The 20,519-nt window shown below is 42.2% G+C and overlaps 1 protein-coding gene across 2 annotated transcripts in view; it reads left to right on the forward strand.

Annotated features, from left to right (window-relative positions):
* Positions 1 to 20,519, forward strand: part of LOC124143949 (oxysterol-binding protein-related protein 11-like) — a 47,575-nt gene that overhangs the window by 16,997 nt on the left and 10,059 nt on the right. For both annotated transcript variants that reach the window (XM_046513110.2, XM_046513111.2), the window contains 12 exons: positions 1,004 to 1,112; positions 2,414 to 2,455; positions 4,155 to 4,244; positions 5,545 to 5,588; positions 6,928 to 7,037; positions 7,554 to 7,687; positions 9,684 to 9,769; positions 11,100 to 11,181; positions 16,132 to 16,321; positions 17,772 to 17,882; positions 18,491 to 18,651; positions 19,875 to 19,994. In XM_046513110.2, coding sequence (XP_046369066.1) covers positions 1,004 to 1,112; positions 2,414 to 2,455; positions 4,155 to 4,244; positions 5,545 to 5,588; positions 6,928 to 7,037; positions 7,554 to 7,687; positions 9,684 to 9,769; positions 11,100 to 11,181; positions 16,132 to 16,321; positions 17,772 to 17,882; positions 18,491 to 18,651; positions 19,875 to 19,994 — 1,279 coding nt within the window. The remainder of the gene's footprint in view (positions 1 to 1,003; positions 1,113 to 2,413; positions 2,456 to 4,154; positions 4,245 to 5,544; positions 5,589 to 6,927; positions 7,038 to 7,553; positions 7,688 to 9,683; positions 9,770 to 11,099; positions 11,182 to 16,131; positions 16,322 to 17,771; positions 17,883 to 18,490; positions 18,652 to 19,874; positions 19,995 to 20,519) is intronic.

The following is a 20,519-nucleotide window of genomic DNA, read 5'->3' on the forward strand; positions in this document are numbered from 1 at the left end:
GTGAAGCGGCTCTAACAAAGCATGATGACGTCATAATGTTTATCAATTGGCACCAATGACGTCATATTGCAAGGGGCATAAGCCATGGTGTTTTTGTTATGGAAATAGAACACTTGGTAAATGTGAAAAATATAAATCGTTTTAATGCAAAACATATGTTAATTAATTGTGATATTTTTATATTTTTGTCTATGACACTTCTAGGTTAACACTTTTATTGTGGAAAAAGTACAAGAAAATTAGGTTCATTTCCGTGTGAACTTGCCCTTTAAGGAAATGGTTGAAGACTGAGCACAATGGCAACAATGGTTCTGATGAAGTGTCATTGTTTACATTTAGGAATTGCCCATCTTTGGGTTTGACATTTTCTTATGTTGAAATTAACATATTTTCAAAGTACTCTGGTTGTGATGCATCTTCCCCAGGCAAGAGAGTTAACTTACTTTAAAAGTCCAGTTTCGACCCTTGCTGAAAAAGGCTGGAATTCCTGGGCTCGATCGTAGCGCCACAAGTGGTTATTACAAGTTATGTCCCTTCTTTTCCTCTCCTATGTACCTATTAGATTCCAACTCGTAGTATCGCTTGCATTTGCTTCAAACAAAATGGTGAAGCCCGGTCAAGACGATCTGATCGATCTTCAAGATCTATATTGTGATAAAACGGGTCTTACATCGTGAAGTGCATCAATTCACGTGAGCACCTTGATTAAAAAAATGAAAAGATTTGGAAAATATCTGTTGACAACGATATGGCGGTGCACATGCTTTGCAAATCCTGCAATTCACCGAAATCTGCAAGACAGTTTACGAACCATATTTTGATTTTTGTGCACGTTTGTTATTGGACTATGCATAGACTCGTTAGTCCAGCCATAATGTTACTCCATAATACCAGCCTAGTTCGGCAAGGGTGGAAACTGGACTTTAATAGTCAGTTAACTCCCTTGCTTCGGGAAGATGGTTGTGATGTGAATTGTGCATTTTTTTCTCCCCCTGATTGTCAGATCCCAACACAAGGTAGTGCAGCCTGGTAAACAGGACTCGTTCAAGGACGTGAGGGAATACATATCGGAGGCTGACGATTACAGTAGGCACCTAGCCAACAAAATAAGTGTGAGTTCAGTACCACTGCTGTCATAGCCACATGTGACTCACTGAACAGGTGGCCATGTCATTTAATGAGCTGCAACTTAGAGCTCAGAATTGCGACCTGTGTATGTGCCTGTGATCATGGGTTTGTAACCACCGTTCATGTGAAGATTCCGGGGTAGAATAGGTCTTCAGCAACCCATACTTGCCGTAAAAGGTGACTATGCTTGTCGTAAAAGGCGACTAACGGGATCGGGTGGTCAGGCTCGCTGACTTGGTTGATACATGTCATCGATCCCAATTGCGTGGATCGATGCTCATGATATCAATCACTGGATTGTCGGTCCAGACTCGATTATTTACAGATCGCCGTCATATAGCTGGACTATTGCTGAGTGCGGCGTTAAACAAACAAACCCACCAAACCCACCTCACCCTGCTGTGCAGAGTTGTGTCCCTTAGACATACCAGCATCCTGTAATTGTTGCCCGGTATCCTAGAACCATGTTACATGATTTGTCAGCACTATACCCATGCTTGGTGGTAAACACCTAAGACCTGCATCACTTTGGGCTTTCCTCCACATCAAGCCGACAGGCTGTGAGATAACTGAAATAATATTTGAAGCAGTGTTAAACTAAGCTCTATGTGCTGTGTTAAATGTTTGACATGTTGATATCCACATGATTGAATGTATAATAATTGGGAAGTGTTGTATCTTGAATGCTGTAACATGATATGCTTAGCAAATTTACAGAGTATGGAGGGGCGGTTGGGTAGCCTAGTAGTTAGGCGTTCGCTTTTCACGCCAAAGACCTGGGTCCGATTCCCAACATGGGTGCAATGTGTGAAGCCCATTTCTGGTGTCCCCCGTCGTGATATTGCTGGAATATTGCTAAAAGCGGCGTAAAACCATACTAACTCACTCACAGGGTATGAAACAAATAAGAAAAAATCGGGTTCAAGTCTGGCAGGAAATTTGGCAACTGTTGTTTAATATTCTTTATGGATGATGATGATGATGATGATGATGATGATGATGATGATGATACTGATGATACTGATGATGATACTGATGATGATACTGATGATGATGATGATGATGATGATGATGGTGGTGGTGGTGGTGGTGGTGGTGGTGGTGATGATGATGATGATGATGATGATGATGGTGGTGGTGGTGGTGGTGATGATGATGATGATGATGATGATGGTGGTGGTGGTGGTGGTGATGATGATGATGATGATGATGATGATGATGGTGGTGGTGTAATGATGATGATGATGATGATGATGATGATTATGATGATGATTGTGATTTGCAGAGTTTACCATACACATCAGGGTTTCTGACCGGCATAGATAAGGTAAGATATATCACTGTGCCTGACATTTAGTTATGAAATTATGCTTCTTATGTATCAAAGGATGAGGAATGAAAGGGATGTTTTTGACCCACAGAACCTGACAAGTTCAGAAATAGGCAAACCTTTAGACAATGTAGTGAAAGTTATCACATATGCTTATACAAGTGAGAATTAGACTTTGTTGGTTTCAACATTTGCATGCTTTTTACCACGCTTAATGTATAGGTAAGACTAGAATTTGTCCAAAAGGCTGGTTTTAGGGGTTTAGCATTTTCCAAAAATTCAACATGAGCAAGTCTTGGACCCAAGCTATCATGAAATGTTGATAAAGACGGAACAAAAATATAATAAAAAGTGATCTTCGTTCACAGACCTGCTCATACATTGATTTCCACTTGAAGTTAAAAATCTTAATTTTTTCATAATAGCTATACTCATGACAGAACTAAAAAACTTGCAAGTGTAAGAGAGACAAAAGACTTGTTTTTTCAACAATTTTACGATAACTTTTATACCAATATGTTCCTGTTAAGTTTACAAAATTTCCTGTAACTTTATATTTTCATATTTCCATTGGGCCCCAAATGCCTCTTATCCTATACCTCAGTCTCTCAATCATTGGGATATTCCTTTGGCAGAATATATTTTTTAATAAGTAGTTGGTTTAATGTTCGGTTTCTTTGTTGGGAAAGATTCCCGGGATGATACATTTTTAAGAATCTACAGAATTCTGTAATTTGGTCTTCACTGTGCATCCAGCCAAGATGCTCTAGACATTGTCTTGCTTTGTTTTTGTAACATTTTGTAAGATAGCAAAAGGAGGACTGTTTGACACTCTTTTCATCATGCAGGGGTAGATTTAACAACAAATTTGTATGAGCCATGTGCTCCTTTTCAAAGTTACTGGCCCTTCTTCAAACTAACTGCCCTACAACTAAATGGTGGAGGCTGTGGAGTGGCTGAACCTGAGGTCACGTAGCCACCTAGAAGGGCTGCGAAATATTTTGAACTCCTCACCTATAAGACGGCCTCCGTGGTCTTGTGGTAGAGCGTCCACCCGGAGAGCGGAAGGTCTGGGGTTCTATTCACGGCCGCGTCATACCAAAAGACGTTAAAATATGGTACTTGTTGTTACCCTGTCTGGCCCTCGGCACTAAGGGGCTAAAACAAGGACTGGTTGGCTCGGAGTCAGTATACTGTGTCTGAGTGGGATATTCATGTTAAACTGCGGCATGGTATCTCAGTGAGCTAAGACTATAAATCGGCATCAGTCCGGACTAGTACAAGCAGCCACACACACAAACACACACACACACACACACACAAACACATGCACGTCGCTATATAAGCGCAATAATCTTGGACGCAACGTTAATCCCAATTTCACCTCACCTCACCCATAAAATGTTTTTTTCCTGCACTTTGAGATTAAATCTTGGCTACCATTTACCTCATTGCGTAGTGATTTATTAGCAAATAAAGATGTTGTATACAACATAACATAATGACAGCCAGTTGTCATGGTGATGAGATGATCCTGGTAAAAACTAAAACATACATGGAGAAAGGTGAAATTTTGACTAGCCAGACGGGCCATCTACTTTACTTTTCAGCAAGCCCTTTGTAATTATAGCTGGCCACGGGCCATGGGCCAGCAGTTAAATCGACCCCTGTGATGATGAATATTTTCATGTTTCAGGAATTACTTCTACTTAAAGCAACATCCTCGGCTACAATCCTGTGCCTGGAGCAGTGCTTAGCTATACTCCAGAACACGCAGGCGGGACAGGTGGGTGCTTGTCTTCTTGTCGTGAGGGGCGCACGGTGGCCCAGTCGACTAAGGCGCCGCGATTCGCTGTGCAGAGTTGCGTCCCTTGGGCACGCCAGAAACCTATGATTGTGGGTTCGAATCCCGGTTCGCCCGATTATGTTTCTAGGTTAGTCAGCACCATACCCGTGCTCGTGGGTTTCACCAAAGTTGCAAACGTCTGAGACTTGCATCACTTCGGGCTTTCCTCCAACATTAAGCTGACACGCTGTGATATAACTGGAATAATGTTAAAAGGGGTATTAAACCCAACTCACAAACTCTTCTTGTCGTGCTGGTTGTCTAAGGTGCAAGAGGATTTCTCATGCTGAGGCTGTGGCCACCAAACTAATTGTGTGTCCTCTGATCCTGATGGTGCTGACTGGTCTTCATGCCATCACTCACTGGTTTGTACGGAAGCCTTTAAGGGCCACTTGTTTTTCTCTTATTTTCTTGAAATTTCAAGATGCTATGTTGAAATTTCAAGATGCTATATTGAAATTTCAAGATGATATGTTGAAATTTCAAGTTGCTATGTTGAAATTTCAAGTTGCTATGTTGAAATTTCAAGATGATATGTTGAAATTTCAAGTTGCTATGTTGAAATTTCAAGATGCTATGTTGAAATGTCAAGATAATAAGTTAAAATTTCAAGAAAAAAACAAATGGCCCTAAAATTCTTCTGTTGGTGTGTGACTGCAGACAATGTTTTCAGCTGTCATGACATAGGTGAACTTTTTCTTCTTGTGGTTTCAGACCTCTTTCAATGACTTGGCCAAAAGAGTATGACAAAAATGACTTTAAAAATTCATGAATAATACTGTATTTGACGTTATAAATGCCCCGCTCTAATAAGCGCCCACGGCAATATTTGTTAATATATTGGCTTGTGAACAATCCCAATTGGCACCCCTTCCGATTGATCAATGTACACAAGACTTATTTATTCGTGTATAATACTTGTGCAATTACATCCTTCATTATGGGAAATTAAATTCTGGAAAATATATTTGTCATATATAAACATTTCAGGCTGTCAGCATAAACACACGAAATTTACGACTTTCAACCCTGTTGTTTTTCACCAAAATAATATTCTAATAAGAGCCCCCTACTTCTAATTTTGAGAGCGCCCTGGGCTCTTATTATGTCGATTACGGTAATAGCAGTTTTTGTAAAAGTCTAAGACTGGTTTTCTCCACAGTTAATAATGTTTTGCCTTTGAAATCATTTAGGATCTGAGGTAAATGCAGTGTTGATGTGTACCTCCATCTGTTTGCAGTTCTCAGCTCCGCCCACCCCCCAGCCTCCGGAGAGAAAGCCGGGGTAAGCATGGCATTGATACTGGTCCTCCCACATGTTGCAAACACATTCTCAAGTTTGGGAGGCATTCTTTGTTTGTATTAGTTTGTTTAAACCAGGGGGCACGGGTGGCCCAGTTGTCTAAGGCGCCGTGATTCGCTGTGCAGAGTTGCGTCCCTTGGGCAAGCCAGAAACCTATGATTGTGAGTTCGAATCCCGGTTCGTCCCCATTATGTTTCTAGGTTTGTCAGCATCATACCCGTGCTCATGGGTTTCACCGAAGTGGTAAACATCTGAGACCTGCATCACCTGCTGAAGGTCTATTCTACCCTGGATTTTCACGGCAAGCATGGGTGGTAAACATCTGAGACCTGCATCACTTCGGGCTTTCCTCCCACATTAAGCTGACACGCCGTGATATAACTGGAATACTGTTAAAAACGGCATTAAACCCAACTCACTCACATTGTTTAACCACCCAATCCTCTTAGTTGCCTCTTACAACAAGCATAGTCGCCTTCTACGGCAAGCATGGGTTGCTGAAGGTCTATTCTACCCCGGATCTTCACGGCAAGCATGGGTTGCTGAAGGTCTATTCTATCCCGAATCTTCACGGGTCATGTCATTAAGTAAAGAAAAAGTGGAATGTGTAACAGTTATTTTGTTTGTGGATTTAGAAACATTTTCATGATAGATAAGAAGTAACGAAATGATAACCTTGAACAGTACAAGTTATGGTCCCCCTTTCTTTGTGGTCTAAGGATCTGAAAATGACCAATTTAAGAAGATTGTTCACTGATTGGGAACTTGTTGGGAGTCCAGGTCAGAATTGGTCCTTAGCAAACTATGCTGGTCGTAAGAGGTGACTTAGCAGATCGGATGGCTGACCTTGGTTTCTTGGTTGATGGCGTGTCATTGTGCACTGAATGTTGGATTGTTGTGCATTATAAAAATGATAAGACTCTCTGGTCCTAATTAGATTATGTACAGGCTGTTGTCTCACACACACATGCACGCACACGCACACACACACACACACACACACACACACACACACACACACACACACACACACACACACACACACACACACACACACACACACACACACACACACACACACGCGCGCGCGCACACACAGACACACACACACACAGACACGCACACTCATGCACACGCACACACACACACACACACACACAAAACACAGACACACACGCACAAAACACACACACGCGCGCACGCACACGCACACACACACACACACACACACACTATGAACAGTGTTACGATCGTCTTCCCAGTTGAAAGTGTTGAGCACCGGCTTGTGCACTTTGACCTGCATCTTCTTGTGTTCCTCCAGGCCTCTAGAAGGGAGTCGGTCAAGTGGTCAGCTGACTGTCCCCTCCCCCACAGAGAGCTTCACCTCGGCCAGTTCTGTCCCCTACACCTTCACAGACCAGAGGGTGGAAGGTAATAATAACAATGACTATGACTACGATTATCATGAGCTTAATTCCATGCATAAGTTCATACAAAGCGCTACACCATTATTACCCTGGTAATGGATCATTGTGCTTTCCATTGTTATTCTCAGCTCCCTGGGGAGTATACAGTACAAAGTGCCTAGGAGGCTGTAATAAGTTAATGGTCGTGTTACAAGGTACAGGGTATAGGGTACAGGGTACCTATTAATGAATGGAGGTGGCATATTCTTTTGCCTCAAATTTAAAGACATGATTACTATTTTTGTAACAGTCTCATTAAAATCTAATCTTTTACTCCTATTCAATATGTTGCGTGAAAATCGGAAAAGTTTGACCATCTAATCTAAATGAAGGATGTGCAGGTTCTTGAGCCAATCAGATGTCAGCTTCCTAAAATCATTCGGCTTCATTTTCTTACCGTTAGTAGTTACATTTGGAACTGGCCATTTAAGTTTGTTTTCAAAATGACTGTGTTGTACACAATGTATGGTGACTGCGCCAGGTCCGGTGAACCACGACGACGAGGTGGAGGACGAGGCGGAGTACAAGGACTCCGAGCTGGGCGGAGTAGAAGAACATAAAAGCATAATTTTACATCTCTTGTCTCAGCTGAAGCTGGGCATGGACTTAACTAAGGTGGGTGGACTCTGGATACCAGTCACAAGACTCTAGCCACTAGACAGGCTAGACACAAGACACCAGACACTAAACAGAGCGAGACACAAGACACTACACACATAACACATGACACTTGTTGAAAATGTGTAGTGTCTTACAAAGTAGAGACGATTTATGGATAATAACCTCTTTATTAACTGTAAAGGCAACATTTCGGTATAGGTCCTAATGTAACAGGTTTGATGCCATCAAGTGCCCCTGCTCTGGCTGCCCCCAAGATCCCCCCCCAAGATCCCCCCCCCCCCCCCTTTCCAACTGCTGAAATCCCCTGAAACTGAAGCAAACGATTCCAACAGATAAGATGAACAAATATTTTCACATTCCTGCTTTAATATAGTATGTCTGCGCATGCGTTAAACAATCAAATGCCTTACCCCAACGGTTTCTACAAACAGTAGAGACCGCCTCCGTGGTCTAGTGGTAGAGCGTCAGCCCGGAGAGCGGAAGGTCTGGGGTTCGATTCATGGCCGCGTCATACCAAAAGACGTTAAAAGATGGTACTTGTTGTTACCCTGTCTGGGGCTCGGCATTAGGGGCTAAAACAAGGACTGGTCGGCTCGGAGGCAGTATACTGTGTCTGAGTGGGGTATTCATGTTAAACTGCGGCATGGTATCTCAGTTGGCTAGCACTATAAATCAGCATCAGTCCAGACTAGTACAAGCAGCCACACAAACACACACACATACATGCATGTCGCTATATAAGTGCAATAATCTTGGACGCAACATTAAACCCATTTCACCTCACGTACAAACAGTAGAACAGGACTTCCATCTGACCTGATCAATGACTGGTATGCTTCAATCATGTTAACTTATGTGTTACTTTAGACTTTAACATATGGGATTCTTTAACACACAATACTTCTCGTGATCACATGATACAGTACTCAATACATCATCGTGTTGCTAGTACCTATCAGAACTAGCAAGACCATCTAAATAATAATTCACAACTGGAATGGACAACTTATTTCCTGGAAATATCAACCAAGATGAACAATTTCAACTTAGGAATACTGTAGAGAATTGTTATCAACATGAGCTGTTTCCAATACAAACTTTCAGGTAACCATGGTAACTGTCTGAAAACTATTCTGACATTATTAACTGTAAGATATTTCTTACATACAGTGGATAACCTTCATACACATTGAAACAGACTTACTTTCCACATTAATGAAATTATGAATACACTCATCAATGATAATTTCTATGACACATAATACTCTGAAGTTATTGATTAACTACAGTTGTTATATTTCCATAAAACTGCACCAATAAATGGCTATCATGCCTGACAACTGACAATAATTATTGATGAGTTATCTCCCTTTACATGATAAAATGCATACAAATACTCAAAATGTTTCATCAAACTTGATATCAAATTTATCAAACTTGACCTGAAGATATTTATCTTGATCTCAGAAATACTAATAACACTATCATGCACAAGATACAGAACCCTGTGCTTGTTTGAACACAAACTGAAAGAACATCTTCAGAATTATCTCCCCTTAATTGGAATGCAACTGGTATTCCTGTGCAAACACAATTATTTCTTAACCTCACAATTATTCTATAACAATGCTGAAACCCTTATACATGTATTTACAAAGAGACTACTGCACAAACATTGGTTGATTGGGTGGTCTGGCGTGAATTGGTTCACTGCATGTCATCATCATCAATCTGGTTTAGACTGGATTATTTTCAGGCCATCATATAATATTGATCTGTGTGATGATAAACAAACCACCAGTTCTGATTGTATCATGATTTTGTTTCAAATGGATGAGATACGGGCATCTTTGGCACCTGGAAATGACAAATTTTAAGGTTTGAAGATTGGTTATTAATGACATGTTCAAATTTTTTTGTTTACACTTGAGTCTTAGAGCTGTTGTCATGCTTGTCCTTTTCGTTAAGAAATCCCTCTGTTTATTTTCAGGTTGTTTTACCGACATTTATATTAGAAAAAAGGTCCTTACTAGAAATGTTTGCTGACTGTATGGCCCATCCAGACATATTCCTCAAGTAAGTGTACACATCTTATCTTACTGTGTTCTAGTTGCCATTGCTACCAAGGAAGTTTTGTGAATGCATGAAAATAGGAATATGTAGTTGTCTGAAATGCCACAATTTGTTGTGCAGAGTTGTGCCCCTTGGGCATGGCAGGATGTATGATCATGGGTTCAAGAGTTTTTTTATAGTTTTTATCAGCACCATACCTGAGCTCAAATTGGTAAATGTCTGAGACCTGCATCACTGTGGGCTTTCCTCCCGCAGTAAACTGACATGCTGTGATATCCCTGATATACTGTTCAAATTCACTCACTCACTCGTAAGGGGGCACGGGTGGCCCAGTCGTCTAAGGCGCCGTGATTCGCTGTGCAGAGTTGCGTCCCTTGGGCACGCCAGAAACCTATGATTGTGGGTTCGCCCCGATTATGTTTCTATGTTTGTCAGCACCATACCCGTGCTCCTGGATTTCGCCAAAGTGGTAAACGTCTGAGACCTGCATCACTTCGGGCTTTCCTCCCACATTAAGCTGACACGCCATGATAAAACTGAAATACTGTTAAAAGCGGCGTTAAACCCAACTCACTCACTCACTCACTCCAAAATAAGGATTGACTGGTCACAATGGCTTTTAATGAAGTGCTTGTTTGGGGGATTACTCAGGGAATTGCATTGCCGAATAGGTGCCCGGGAACCCATTCCTCGGTGCAAATTTAAATGGGGATCGTGTGGTCGCTAGGGGTGATCTGGCTGATTGTGTGTCGTCATGTCCTGTGTATATATTGCTGCTCTTTCAACCATTAGTTTGATTTGCTGATATGCCTGGAATATTGCTGTATGGCATAAAACAACACTCACTCATTGAATCATTGACTACCAGGGAATGTGCCTTCAACTCTGGTTGGTGGTTGCCCCTGGTAACCAGAAATAATGCTCACACTATTGACCACTGGTTTTGTCAGAATGAGGCGTAATCACTGTGTTGATACAGCACTAGAAATTGGCACTAGTATATATAGTCCTTGCCAAACTGCCCAATGGTAAAGGTATCATAAGGACGAGTAGAAATGTGCCCTTTTTAAGGGTTTTGCCATATGTTGTTATAAGGACTAGTGGACGAAAACTGTTAGTTTCTAACGCTGTTGATATGATTGTAAGATGGCTGACTACATCAGGACAGAGGATGAATGGGTGACCACATTGGACAAGTGGACTCCTTCAGGAATTGGTCCTGCCCCACACTATAACACATTACATGCGGTGTCTAATAATCTTGAACGTGATGTCAAACCCTGTTTCACCTCTCTTCCTTAACTTTGTCTGTAATGAAGATACTGTTCCACAGAATCCCCGACTTAGAAGAACCCGAGGACCGGATGCTGGCGGTTCTCGAGTGGTACCTGACTTCCTTCCATGCCGGCAGACAGGTGAGCCGTACTTCACGTGGCGCCATTTCGTTACACTTTCCTCAGACTGTTGAATTGGTGGTATTGTCTGAAATAGAACAATTTACATGTTTCAAAGGAGAAAGTAAAACATTTTGAATGATTCTGTACCAATCTCATTAAAATCAGATCTTAGTTCTCGCTACCGCTAAACAAAGATCTAAGGACATCTCATTACAGGTCAGACCGACCTTGCGCGAACTTTGACCAATCAGAAGGCAGCTTTCTTGTGCTTTTTATGGCTCTAATTTCAAATTGGCGACTACTCTTCGAAACATATTTTGACAAATTCTTGATTATGAATTTGAAACCTGAACAAAAGAACATTCTGGAATGGCTAATAGATGTTATAGATTGTATGGATTCAGTCGTTAAACCCGTAACTATCGTTCGGAACACCCTGTGTTAAAGTTTTCGAGGTTGCATGATTAAAAATCACATTCCGACAGTCACTTTCATAATCTGGTAGGCGACGCGCTGATGGGTCGGATGAAAGGTCGTTCTGACGTGACCCCTAATGGGATGTCTTCAGATCTCAGTTTATCGGTAGCGAGAACTAAGGCCTGATTTGAATGAGATTGGATTATGTATTGACTGTTCAGTGAACTAGGTTCCACTGCATGGGAGCTCTATTTGGATCACAAATACCACATTATGGCAGTCATTGCTCTGCACTTTGGTAAGCTGTTGGGCATTAAGAAAATTCTAGTTACTTGATAGGTCCAGCTAAAATCTGCTGAAAATGATGCCATGAGATATGTTCAGGCTTGTGGTTTTGGCACTGCAAATCATACACAGGCCTTTACAAGTAATGCCATTCTAACTTCTTTGATAGGCATTTAGAAGTTGGAGTACTAAGTAAAGATAAGAATGTATGGATGAACAACTTCTTTATTACAATGAAGAGCGACGTTTCGGTGTAGGTTCTAACACCGTTATCACTTGCTTGATAACGGTGTTAGAACCTACACCCAAACGTCGGTCTTCATTGTAATAAAGAAGTTGTTCATCCATAAATTCTTATCCTTACTTAATGCCATTCTAGTATGAATAACATGTTTCAGAGGATTATAGTTTAAAAATAAAAGGATGCAGATGGTTGCTGGGTATGTGGTCAGGTTGAAGTGTGATCCGAGTCCTGGCTGATGTCAATACTCTGTCTGTATACATTACGTTCTGCCTGTAAATGGATTGGGCTGCTTTCTGGTGTCATTGCTCTTTGTAGCCAATGTACCTAGCCATGATCTGGTTCCCGTAGACGGAAACCAGCAGGGGGAACCGATAAGCACCGATTATATTAACAGTATTTTTCATGCGACATCAGGCAATATCAGGCAACGGAGCAGGGCTCATTGGCCTCCAATGGTTATTCATTCAATTGGCTGACTGAAATTAGACAGTTAGACATACATCACTATAACACCACATATGGGGCGGTCGGGTAGCCTAGTGGTAAAGCATTCGCTCGTCACGCTGAAGACCTGGGTTTGATTCCCGACATGGGGACAATGTGTGAAGCCCATTTCTGGTGCCCCCCACCGTGATATTGCTGGAATATTGCGAAAAGCAGCGTAAAAACATACTCACTCACTAACTATCACCACATATCAGAGGTATGTTCACAGGCAATGGTAGACAGTAGTGTGTATACAAACACGTGAGTATTGACAATGTGTCATGGTTAGGGACTGGTCATTTATTTAATATCTGGGGGCAGCTTAACCTCTCCCTGTCCCCTGTATTAAATGACCAGTCTGTTAGTTGAGGATATTTCAGTGTTGACTTCATGCCATCCATGTTAAGCCTGTTCAGCCCTGTAGTTATTAAACAATTGTTTTAATTTCAGTTGAACAATGTGAACATGGCGGTGATTTTTTCAAATCCTTTTTATAGTCCATGTTATTATTTGATTGGCTCTAAGATTTTTCTGTTGTCGGATATTATTATTCTGCATCGTTTGTAGTTTTTAGTGAATTGTTTCTTTTTTTAGGAAGAACACTATTTTTGTGTAAAAAAAGACAGGGATTTTCGGTGACTTAGTTTATGGCATGTCAATGTGCCCGATGTCGGGGATCGGTGGTCATAATATCAGTCACAGGATTGTCTTGTCCAAGTTCAAGTACTTAGAGGTGTCACAAATATAAGAGCTGGGCGCTTATTACGTCGAATACGGTAGCTGGAATACGTTAAGCAAGAACATACATACACTGTACAAGATTAGATTCCTATTACAACAGGATGAAGTGTAAGATGAGGATGCGATGGTTTGATTATGTGTGGAGAGATCTTTCTTATTGAGCTCCCTTACTGAAGAACCCGTGAAGATCCAGGTAGAGAATTGGTCTTCAGCAATGACAGCATCCCTTGCTTGCCATAAGAGGCGACTATGCTTGCCATAAGAGGTGACTATGTTTGCCATAAGAGGCGACTTTGCTTGCCTTAAGAGGCGACTATGCTTGCCATAAGAGGCGACTATGCTTGTAAGAGGCGACTATGCTTGTAAGAGGCGACTATGCTTGCCATAAGAGGTGACTATGCTTGCTCTAAAAGGTGACTATGCTTGCCATAAGAGGCGACTATGCTTGTAAGAGGCGACTATGCTTGCCGTAAGAGGCGACTATGCTTGCCATAAGAGGCGACTATGCTTGTAAGAGGCGACTATGCTTGCCATAAGAGGCGACTATGCTTGCCATAAGAGGCGACTATGCTTGCCATAAGAGGCGACTATGCTTCCCATAAAAGGCGACTATGTTTGCCATAAGAGTGGACTATGCTTGCCATAAGAGGCGACTATGCTTGCCATAAAAGGCGACTATGCTTGCCATAAGAGGCGACTATGCTTGCCATAAGAGGTGACTATGCTTGCCATAAGAGGCGACTATGCTTGCCATAAGAGGTGACTATGCTTGCCATAAGAGGCGACTATGCTTGCCATAAGAGGCGACTATGCTTGTTGTAAGAGGGGACTAACGCTGACTTGGTTGATGCATGTCATCATATTCCAATTGCGTAGATCGATGCTCATAATGTCAAACTCTAGATTGTCTGGTCGAGACTCGATTATTTACAGACCGTCAAATTTCTGAGTGAGGTGTTAAACAACAAACAATCAAACCCCTTACTGAAGCTGTGACCATTATTTGTTGTGACCATCCATGGAATTTACAAGGAATTAGCTTTTAGAAATGTAACTAGTTTGTGACAGGCTATTTGGCATGGTGGCATGCTGAAAGTGGTGTCCTCCCAAAGTAGGAGGTTGCCTTGGGAAAGAGTCACTCAGGGTCAGAAAGTGTTTTCATCATGTTCAAAGTGAGACATTCGTTCATTTACCCAGTTGAGCACACTCTCATTTTGACCTGTTTTTTAGTCATTAGTTTCATTGTTCCTTGCAAACATTAGTTTATCATCCAAAACTGATGTCCACAGGAGATATCGCTTCAGGGAGGAGATATCGCTTGTCGGAGGAAATAAAGCGATCTCTCCGAGGATAAACTAACCTCTGAGTTTTAAACTTTTATCAACTTGATGATATATTTGATATCAAGAGACTCTCCAGAGGTGTGATTCTCCATGTAATATTTAGTCTGATTTTGTAGTGTTAGATATAGGTGGTGTACAGACTAAGTTTAGTCTTAATTAGATAGTATTCTAGCTGTATGGTTGAAGATTTCTCATTTTTTTTCTACATCCCTTTATACTTTAAACCCCTTTTCACCTCACCTCCATTTGGTATCTTTTTTTGTTCTGGAAAATCGAAGGAAAATTTAATAATAATCGTAATTTGTAAGGGGCATGGAGTTGTGTGGGGTTGGGTCACTAGGAAGGGGTTTCACCAAAGTGGTAAACATCTAAGACCTGCATCACTTCAGGCTTCCATCCCACATCAAACTGACACGCTAGGATGTAAGCAGTATGCTGTGGCATTAAATCTCGCTCGCCTGCCCACTCTGATGTGATGTTTGTCTTGTGTTATTGTCAGCAGTCAAGCATTGGTTACCTCCCCTTAGAAACATGTCTTTTAGTCACCCTTACACGAGATGGCAATGCACAGTTTTGAAGGAAGTAGACACGTTCCACGAAATAGCAAAAATGTGCATTTATTTCATAACTCTACACTGAAAAAGATAAAATTATGCTTCTATAAAATACGTATTTATGAGAATTTTGATGACCCCCCTGGCTAATTTGGTTCAAATTTTGCTCATTTTTGTCCAAATTTGACTTTGTAATTTTTTTTTCTTCACGTTTTCGTTTATCATTTGATAAAGGGTATAACTCTTAATAACTACTTAATTTTGTTTTATTATTTTAATAAATAACACTTGTAGACACATTTTTGTGCTACATGCACCATGGACAGGATCCATGGATAGGATGAGTGACCTGCCTCTCCGGTAGTCGTTTGTACGCGTAACTGGGGAACCATCTCACATACACATCACGTCACCTACTGGTCAGTGAGCACAGCCCTCTAGTTGAAGATCCGGAGTACAACAGGTCTTCAGCAACCCATGCTTGCCGTAAAAGGTGACTATGCTTGTCGTAAGAGGCGACTAATGGGATCGGGTGATCAGGCTTGCTGACTCGATTATTTACAGATCGTCGTCATATAGCTGGAATATTGCTGAGTGCGGCGTTAAACAACAAACAAAGAGAAAGCAATGGTACCATAAGTCCCCATGGCCCCGAGTCTGTTCATAGTGTTCTCTTTAAACTAGTTTTAAATACAAATCTGTGATGTCACAAGTTATGTTACCATCCTTTGATGACTGGGCTTTGCAAAATATACATGCATTACTTTGTCCCATCACAATATGACTGAAATATTGCTGATAAGACTTAAAATGTTAACTCATTGTGAAATCGGTGAATGTTATTGCTAGATTCTTTACCAAGTAATGACAAAGAGATTTCAATGGGGTTCTGTTTCAGGGTTCAGTGGCGAAGAAGCCATACAACCCGATTATTGGGGAGACGTTTCACTGTTCGTGGAGGATACCCAACACTGTGATAGCTGGTGACAATGACAGCGTTTCAGACATGGACGTTAGTGACACCAAGACAACATCATCTGCGACACAACTAGTCTACTGTGCTGAACAAGTTTCCCATCATCCACCTGGTAAGAATAAAGCCGAAAGAATATGTTTGCTTGGCGTATGATGTCTCCTGGTAGGTTGTGTTCATTGTTGTGCATCTGTTGTGCTTTGAAACAGTTTGAGTCTTCATTTGCCGATATGAATCAATGCTGCCAATGATCATCAACTGAAAGTCAAATCATCAAACATGTGAAGCATGTGAAAGAGGTAGAGCGTCCGCCTGGAGAGCGGAAGGTTCAGGGTTCGATCCGGGCCGCGTCATACCAAAAGACATTAAAAGGTGGTGTTTGTTGTTATCCTGCCTGGCGCTTCACATTAAGGGACTAAAACAAGGACTGGTCAGCTCAGAGTGTCTGAGTGGGGTATTCATGTGAAACTGGGTCAAGATATCTCAGTGGGCAAGCACTATAAAATCGGCATTAGTCAGGACTAGTACAAGCATCAAGCATCTCTCCCCTCGCACAAGCATGCTTGTCACTATCTAAGTGTAGCCTGGTGGTTAAAGCGTTCACTCGTCAAGCTGAAAACCCGGGTTCGATTCCCGACATGGGTACAATCTGTGAAGCCCATTTCTGGTGTCCCCCGCCGTGATATTGCTGGAATATTGCTAAAACGGCGTAAAATCAAACTCACTCACTCACTCACTATCTAAGTGCAATAATCTGGGACATGCCGTTAAACCCCTCACCATCAAACATGTTAAAGAAATGGCGTTTTGGTCAAAGATAAGGCATGGTCAAAAGCCAATCGATTTAATTACCATTTTGCGACATGTCCAGTATTGTAACTGCTGATGTGAATGTTCTTGTTTAACGAGAAAATCACACACAACAATATTACATGCCATGTATACATGATTCCTAGTTTCTTGGGAGCGATAGGTCCCTGGGGTTGCAAGAAGTAAATTGATGGATCAGGTGTTGATGCTTGGTACCTTGATTGATTGGATGTTACCTTACTTCAATGACGGGGGGCACGGGTAGCCCAGTCGTCTCAGGCGCCGCGATTTGCTGTGCAGAGTTGTGTCCCTTGGGCATGCCAGAAACCTATGATTGTGGGTTCGAACCTGGTTCGCTCCAATTATGTTTCTAGGTTTGTCAGCACCATACCCGTGCTCGTGGGTTTCACCGAAGTGGTAAACGTCTGAGACCTGCATCACTTCAGGCTTTCCTCCCACATTAAGCTGACACGCCATGATATAACTGGAATACTGTGAAAAGCGGCGTTAAACCCAACTCATACTTCAATGATGTGGATCATTGCCCATATTATGGCTTCTTTGGTTGGTCCAGACTTGGTCAGATTGAATATAGGTAGTTATTGTTGGTGTTCACTCACTCTGCGTGCCAACAAAGTCGCCCAAAGACGGTTTAAATTTTTTTAAATTGATAATTTTAGGAAATTTGAATTAAGTAAATTAATAACTTAAATTTCTGTAAAGTTTCATTTGTGCTTCCATTGCTGTGTTTTCAGTATCTGCCTTCTACTTTGAGTGCCCTGAGAAACAAATGTGCATGAACGCCTCCATCTGGACCAAGTCCAAGTTTATGGGAATGTCGATCGGCGTTGTCATGGTCGGCAAAGGTAGGTTCACCAGTCGGTCAAACAGTCAAACCCATGGGTGTTCCAGGTTAGAATAAGTCCCGAGCAAGCTATGCTTGTCGTATGTGGGTTGGATCGTTGCTCAATGTATTAGTATCACTGGACTCAATTATTTACAGGACGCTGTCATATAGCTGGAATATTGCTGAGTGCAATGTTAAACAACAAACACACACACATTATTATGATGTTTGTTTGTTGTTTAACGCCACACCCATCAGTATTCCAGCTATATGATGGCGGTCTGTAAATAATCAAGTCTGGACCAGACAATCCAGTGATTTTCATCCTGTGCAGCGATCCATGTAATTGGGATACGATGACATGCATCAACCAAGTCAGCGAACCTAAGCACCCGATCCCATTAGTCACGTCTCACGAAAAGCATATTCACCTTTATGACAAGCATGGGTTGCTGAAGATTTATTCTAACCCGATCTTCATGGGTGTATTATGATGTAGTTGGAGTACTGCTGACTGGTGTATGGCCAGTTTGTTCCCCAAAGATGAGATACCTTGCCCTGAACTCAAAGTGTTAAATGTCTACGACTTTCCTCTCACATTAAACTGATTTGCTGTGTGTGCTCCAGTGCACCTCCAACTGCTGAGTCACGGAGAGGAATACACCTTCACCCTCCCCAGCGCCTACGCCCGCTCCATCCTCACCGTCCCCTGGGTGGAGCTTGGGGACAAAATCAACATCAACTGTGAGAAGACTGGTCTCACTGCTTCCGTCGTCTTCCACACAAAGGTGAGGGTCCTACCAAGTTCATTATCATTAATTAAAGGGCTGTCTAAAGGTCTGGGGGGGCACGGGTGACCCAGTCGTCTAAGGCGCCGCAGTTTGCTGTGCAGAGTTGCGTCCCTTGGGCATGCCAGAAACCTATGATTGTGGGTTCGAATCCCGGTTCGCCCTGATTATGTTTCTAGGTTTGTCAGCACCATACCTGTGCTCGTGGGTTTCACTGAAGTGGTAAACGTCTGAGACCTGCATCGCTTCGGGCTTTCCTCCGACATTAATCTGACACGCCGCAATATAACTGGAATACTGTTAAAAGCGGCGTTAAACTCAACTCACTCACTCTAAAGGTCTGGCCATCACTCCTTAGGAGTTTGCGTCAGGTAAACTTTGTAATCAGCCGATCCGTGTTGAGGCCTGTTACATTTGTCTTACAGAACAGGGTGCCGTTTTACAAAGCGATCTTAGTGCTAAGGTGATCGTAACTCCCATACCTTAACATAGATTTACGACAGTCGTAGCGCTAAGGTTGTTTTGTACAACGACACCATGGACAAGAAACAGTTCAGTGTGTGGGCTCACAGTGACTTAGATGTGCTAAGAATAACATTTGAAATGTTGGTTCTGTGGCTTAGGGCCATGATGAACTTGTAAGTAAGACATGGGAACTCAAGTCTGGGTCAGGTTCTGAGACTTGGGTACTCAAGTCTGGGTCAGGTTCTGAGACTTGGTTACTCAAGTCCGGATCAGGTTCTGAGACTCGGGTACTCAAGTCTCGGTCAGGTTCTGAGACTTGGGTACTCAAATATGGAATGCAAATCTTAAGTCTCAAGTTTTACACTGACACAATGTTTTTCCCCATCTCAAAAAACTTCATCAGGTGATCACGTAACATCGCAAGTCAAGTCTGGGTCAGGTTTTGAGAAAAAGGGACTCAAGTCTTGATCAGGTTTTGAGAAAAAGGGACTCAAGTCTGGATCAGGTTTTGAGAAAAAGGGACTCAAGTCTTGATCAGGTTTTGAGAAAAAGGGACTCAAGTCTGGATCAGGTTTTGAGAAAAAGGGACTCAAGTCCGGGTCAGGTTTTGAGACACAGGTACTAAAGTTCTAATTTTGTTACCTGTCAGAGCCCCGAGAATATCCGATGCCTGTTAGTGGACACACAGTATTTTGAAAAAATAAATGAAATGGAAAAACAATCCCTGATTAATTTGTGTGACATGTTTTGTCTACCAGCCTTTCTACGGGGGCAAGCTGCATCGGGTGTCGGCTGAGATGAGGAACAACAACACGGGGAACGTCTCCTGGAAAGCGCAGGGGGAGTGGAACTCCAACTTGGACTTCTCGCATCTGAATGTAAGTGTCTCAAGTTTCCACACTGGGTGGTGGGGTAGCCTAGTGGTTAAACCTTTTGCTTGTCACACCGAAGCCCCGGGTTCGTTTCCCATCATGGATACAATGTGTGAAGCCCATTTCTGGTGTTGCTTGCCGTGATATTGCTGCAATATTGCTAAAAGCGGTGTAAAACCATACTCACTCACTCACTCAGGAGTCCATTTAAATCACTTCTTATGTCTAATTGTCTCAACTTTGACCAGTATTTCGGTAATACAACAGCATGTAAATTTGATGTGGGAGGAAAGTCCAAAGTCCAAACATTTACCCTGTGCCCTACCCCGTTAATTTCAGGAACGAACACGTGAAGATCTGGTAGAATAGGTCTTCAGTAACCCATGCTTGTCGTTAGAGGCGACTAACGGGATTGGGTGGTCAGGCTCACTGACTTCCTGGATGCATGTCATCGTATCCAAATTGCGTGGATCGATGCTCATGATGTCAATCACTGGATTGTTTGGTCCAGACTAGATTATTTACAGACCG

Source organism: Haliotis rufescens, unplaced genomic scaffold (genome assembly GCF_023055435.1).
Source record: "Haliotis rufescens isolate VD_foot unplaced genomic scaffold, xgHalRufe1.0.p SCAF_6, whole genome shotgun sequence".
Taxonomy (NCBI): Eukaryota; Metazoa; Mollusca; class Gastropoda; order Lepetellida; family Haliotidae; genus Haliotis; species Haliotis rufescens.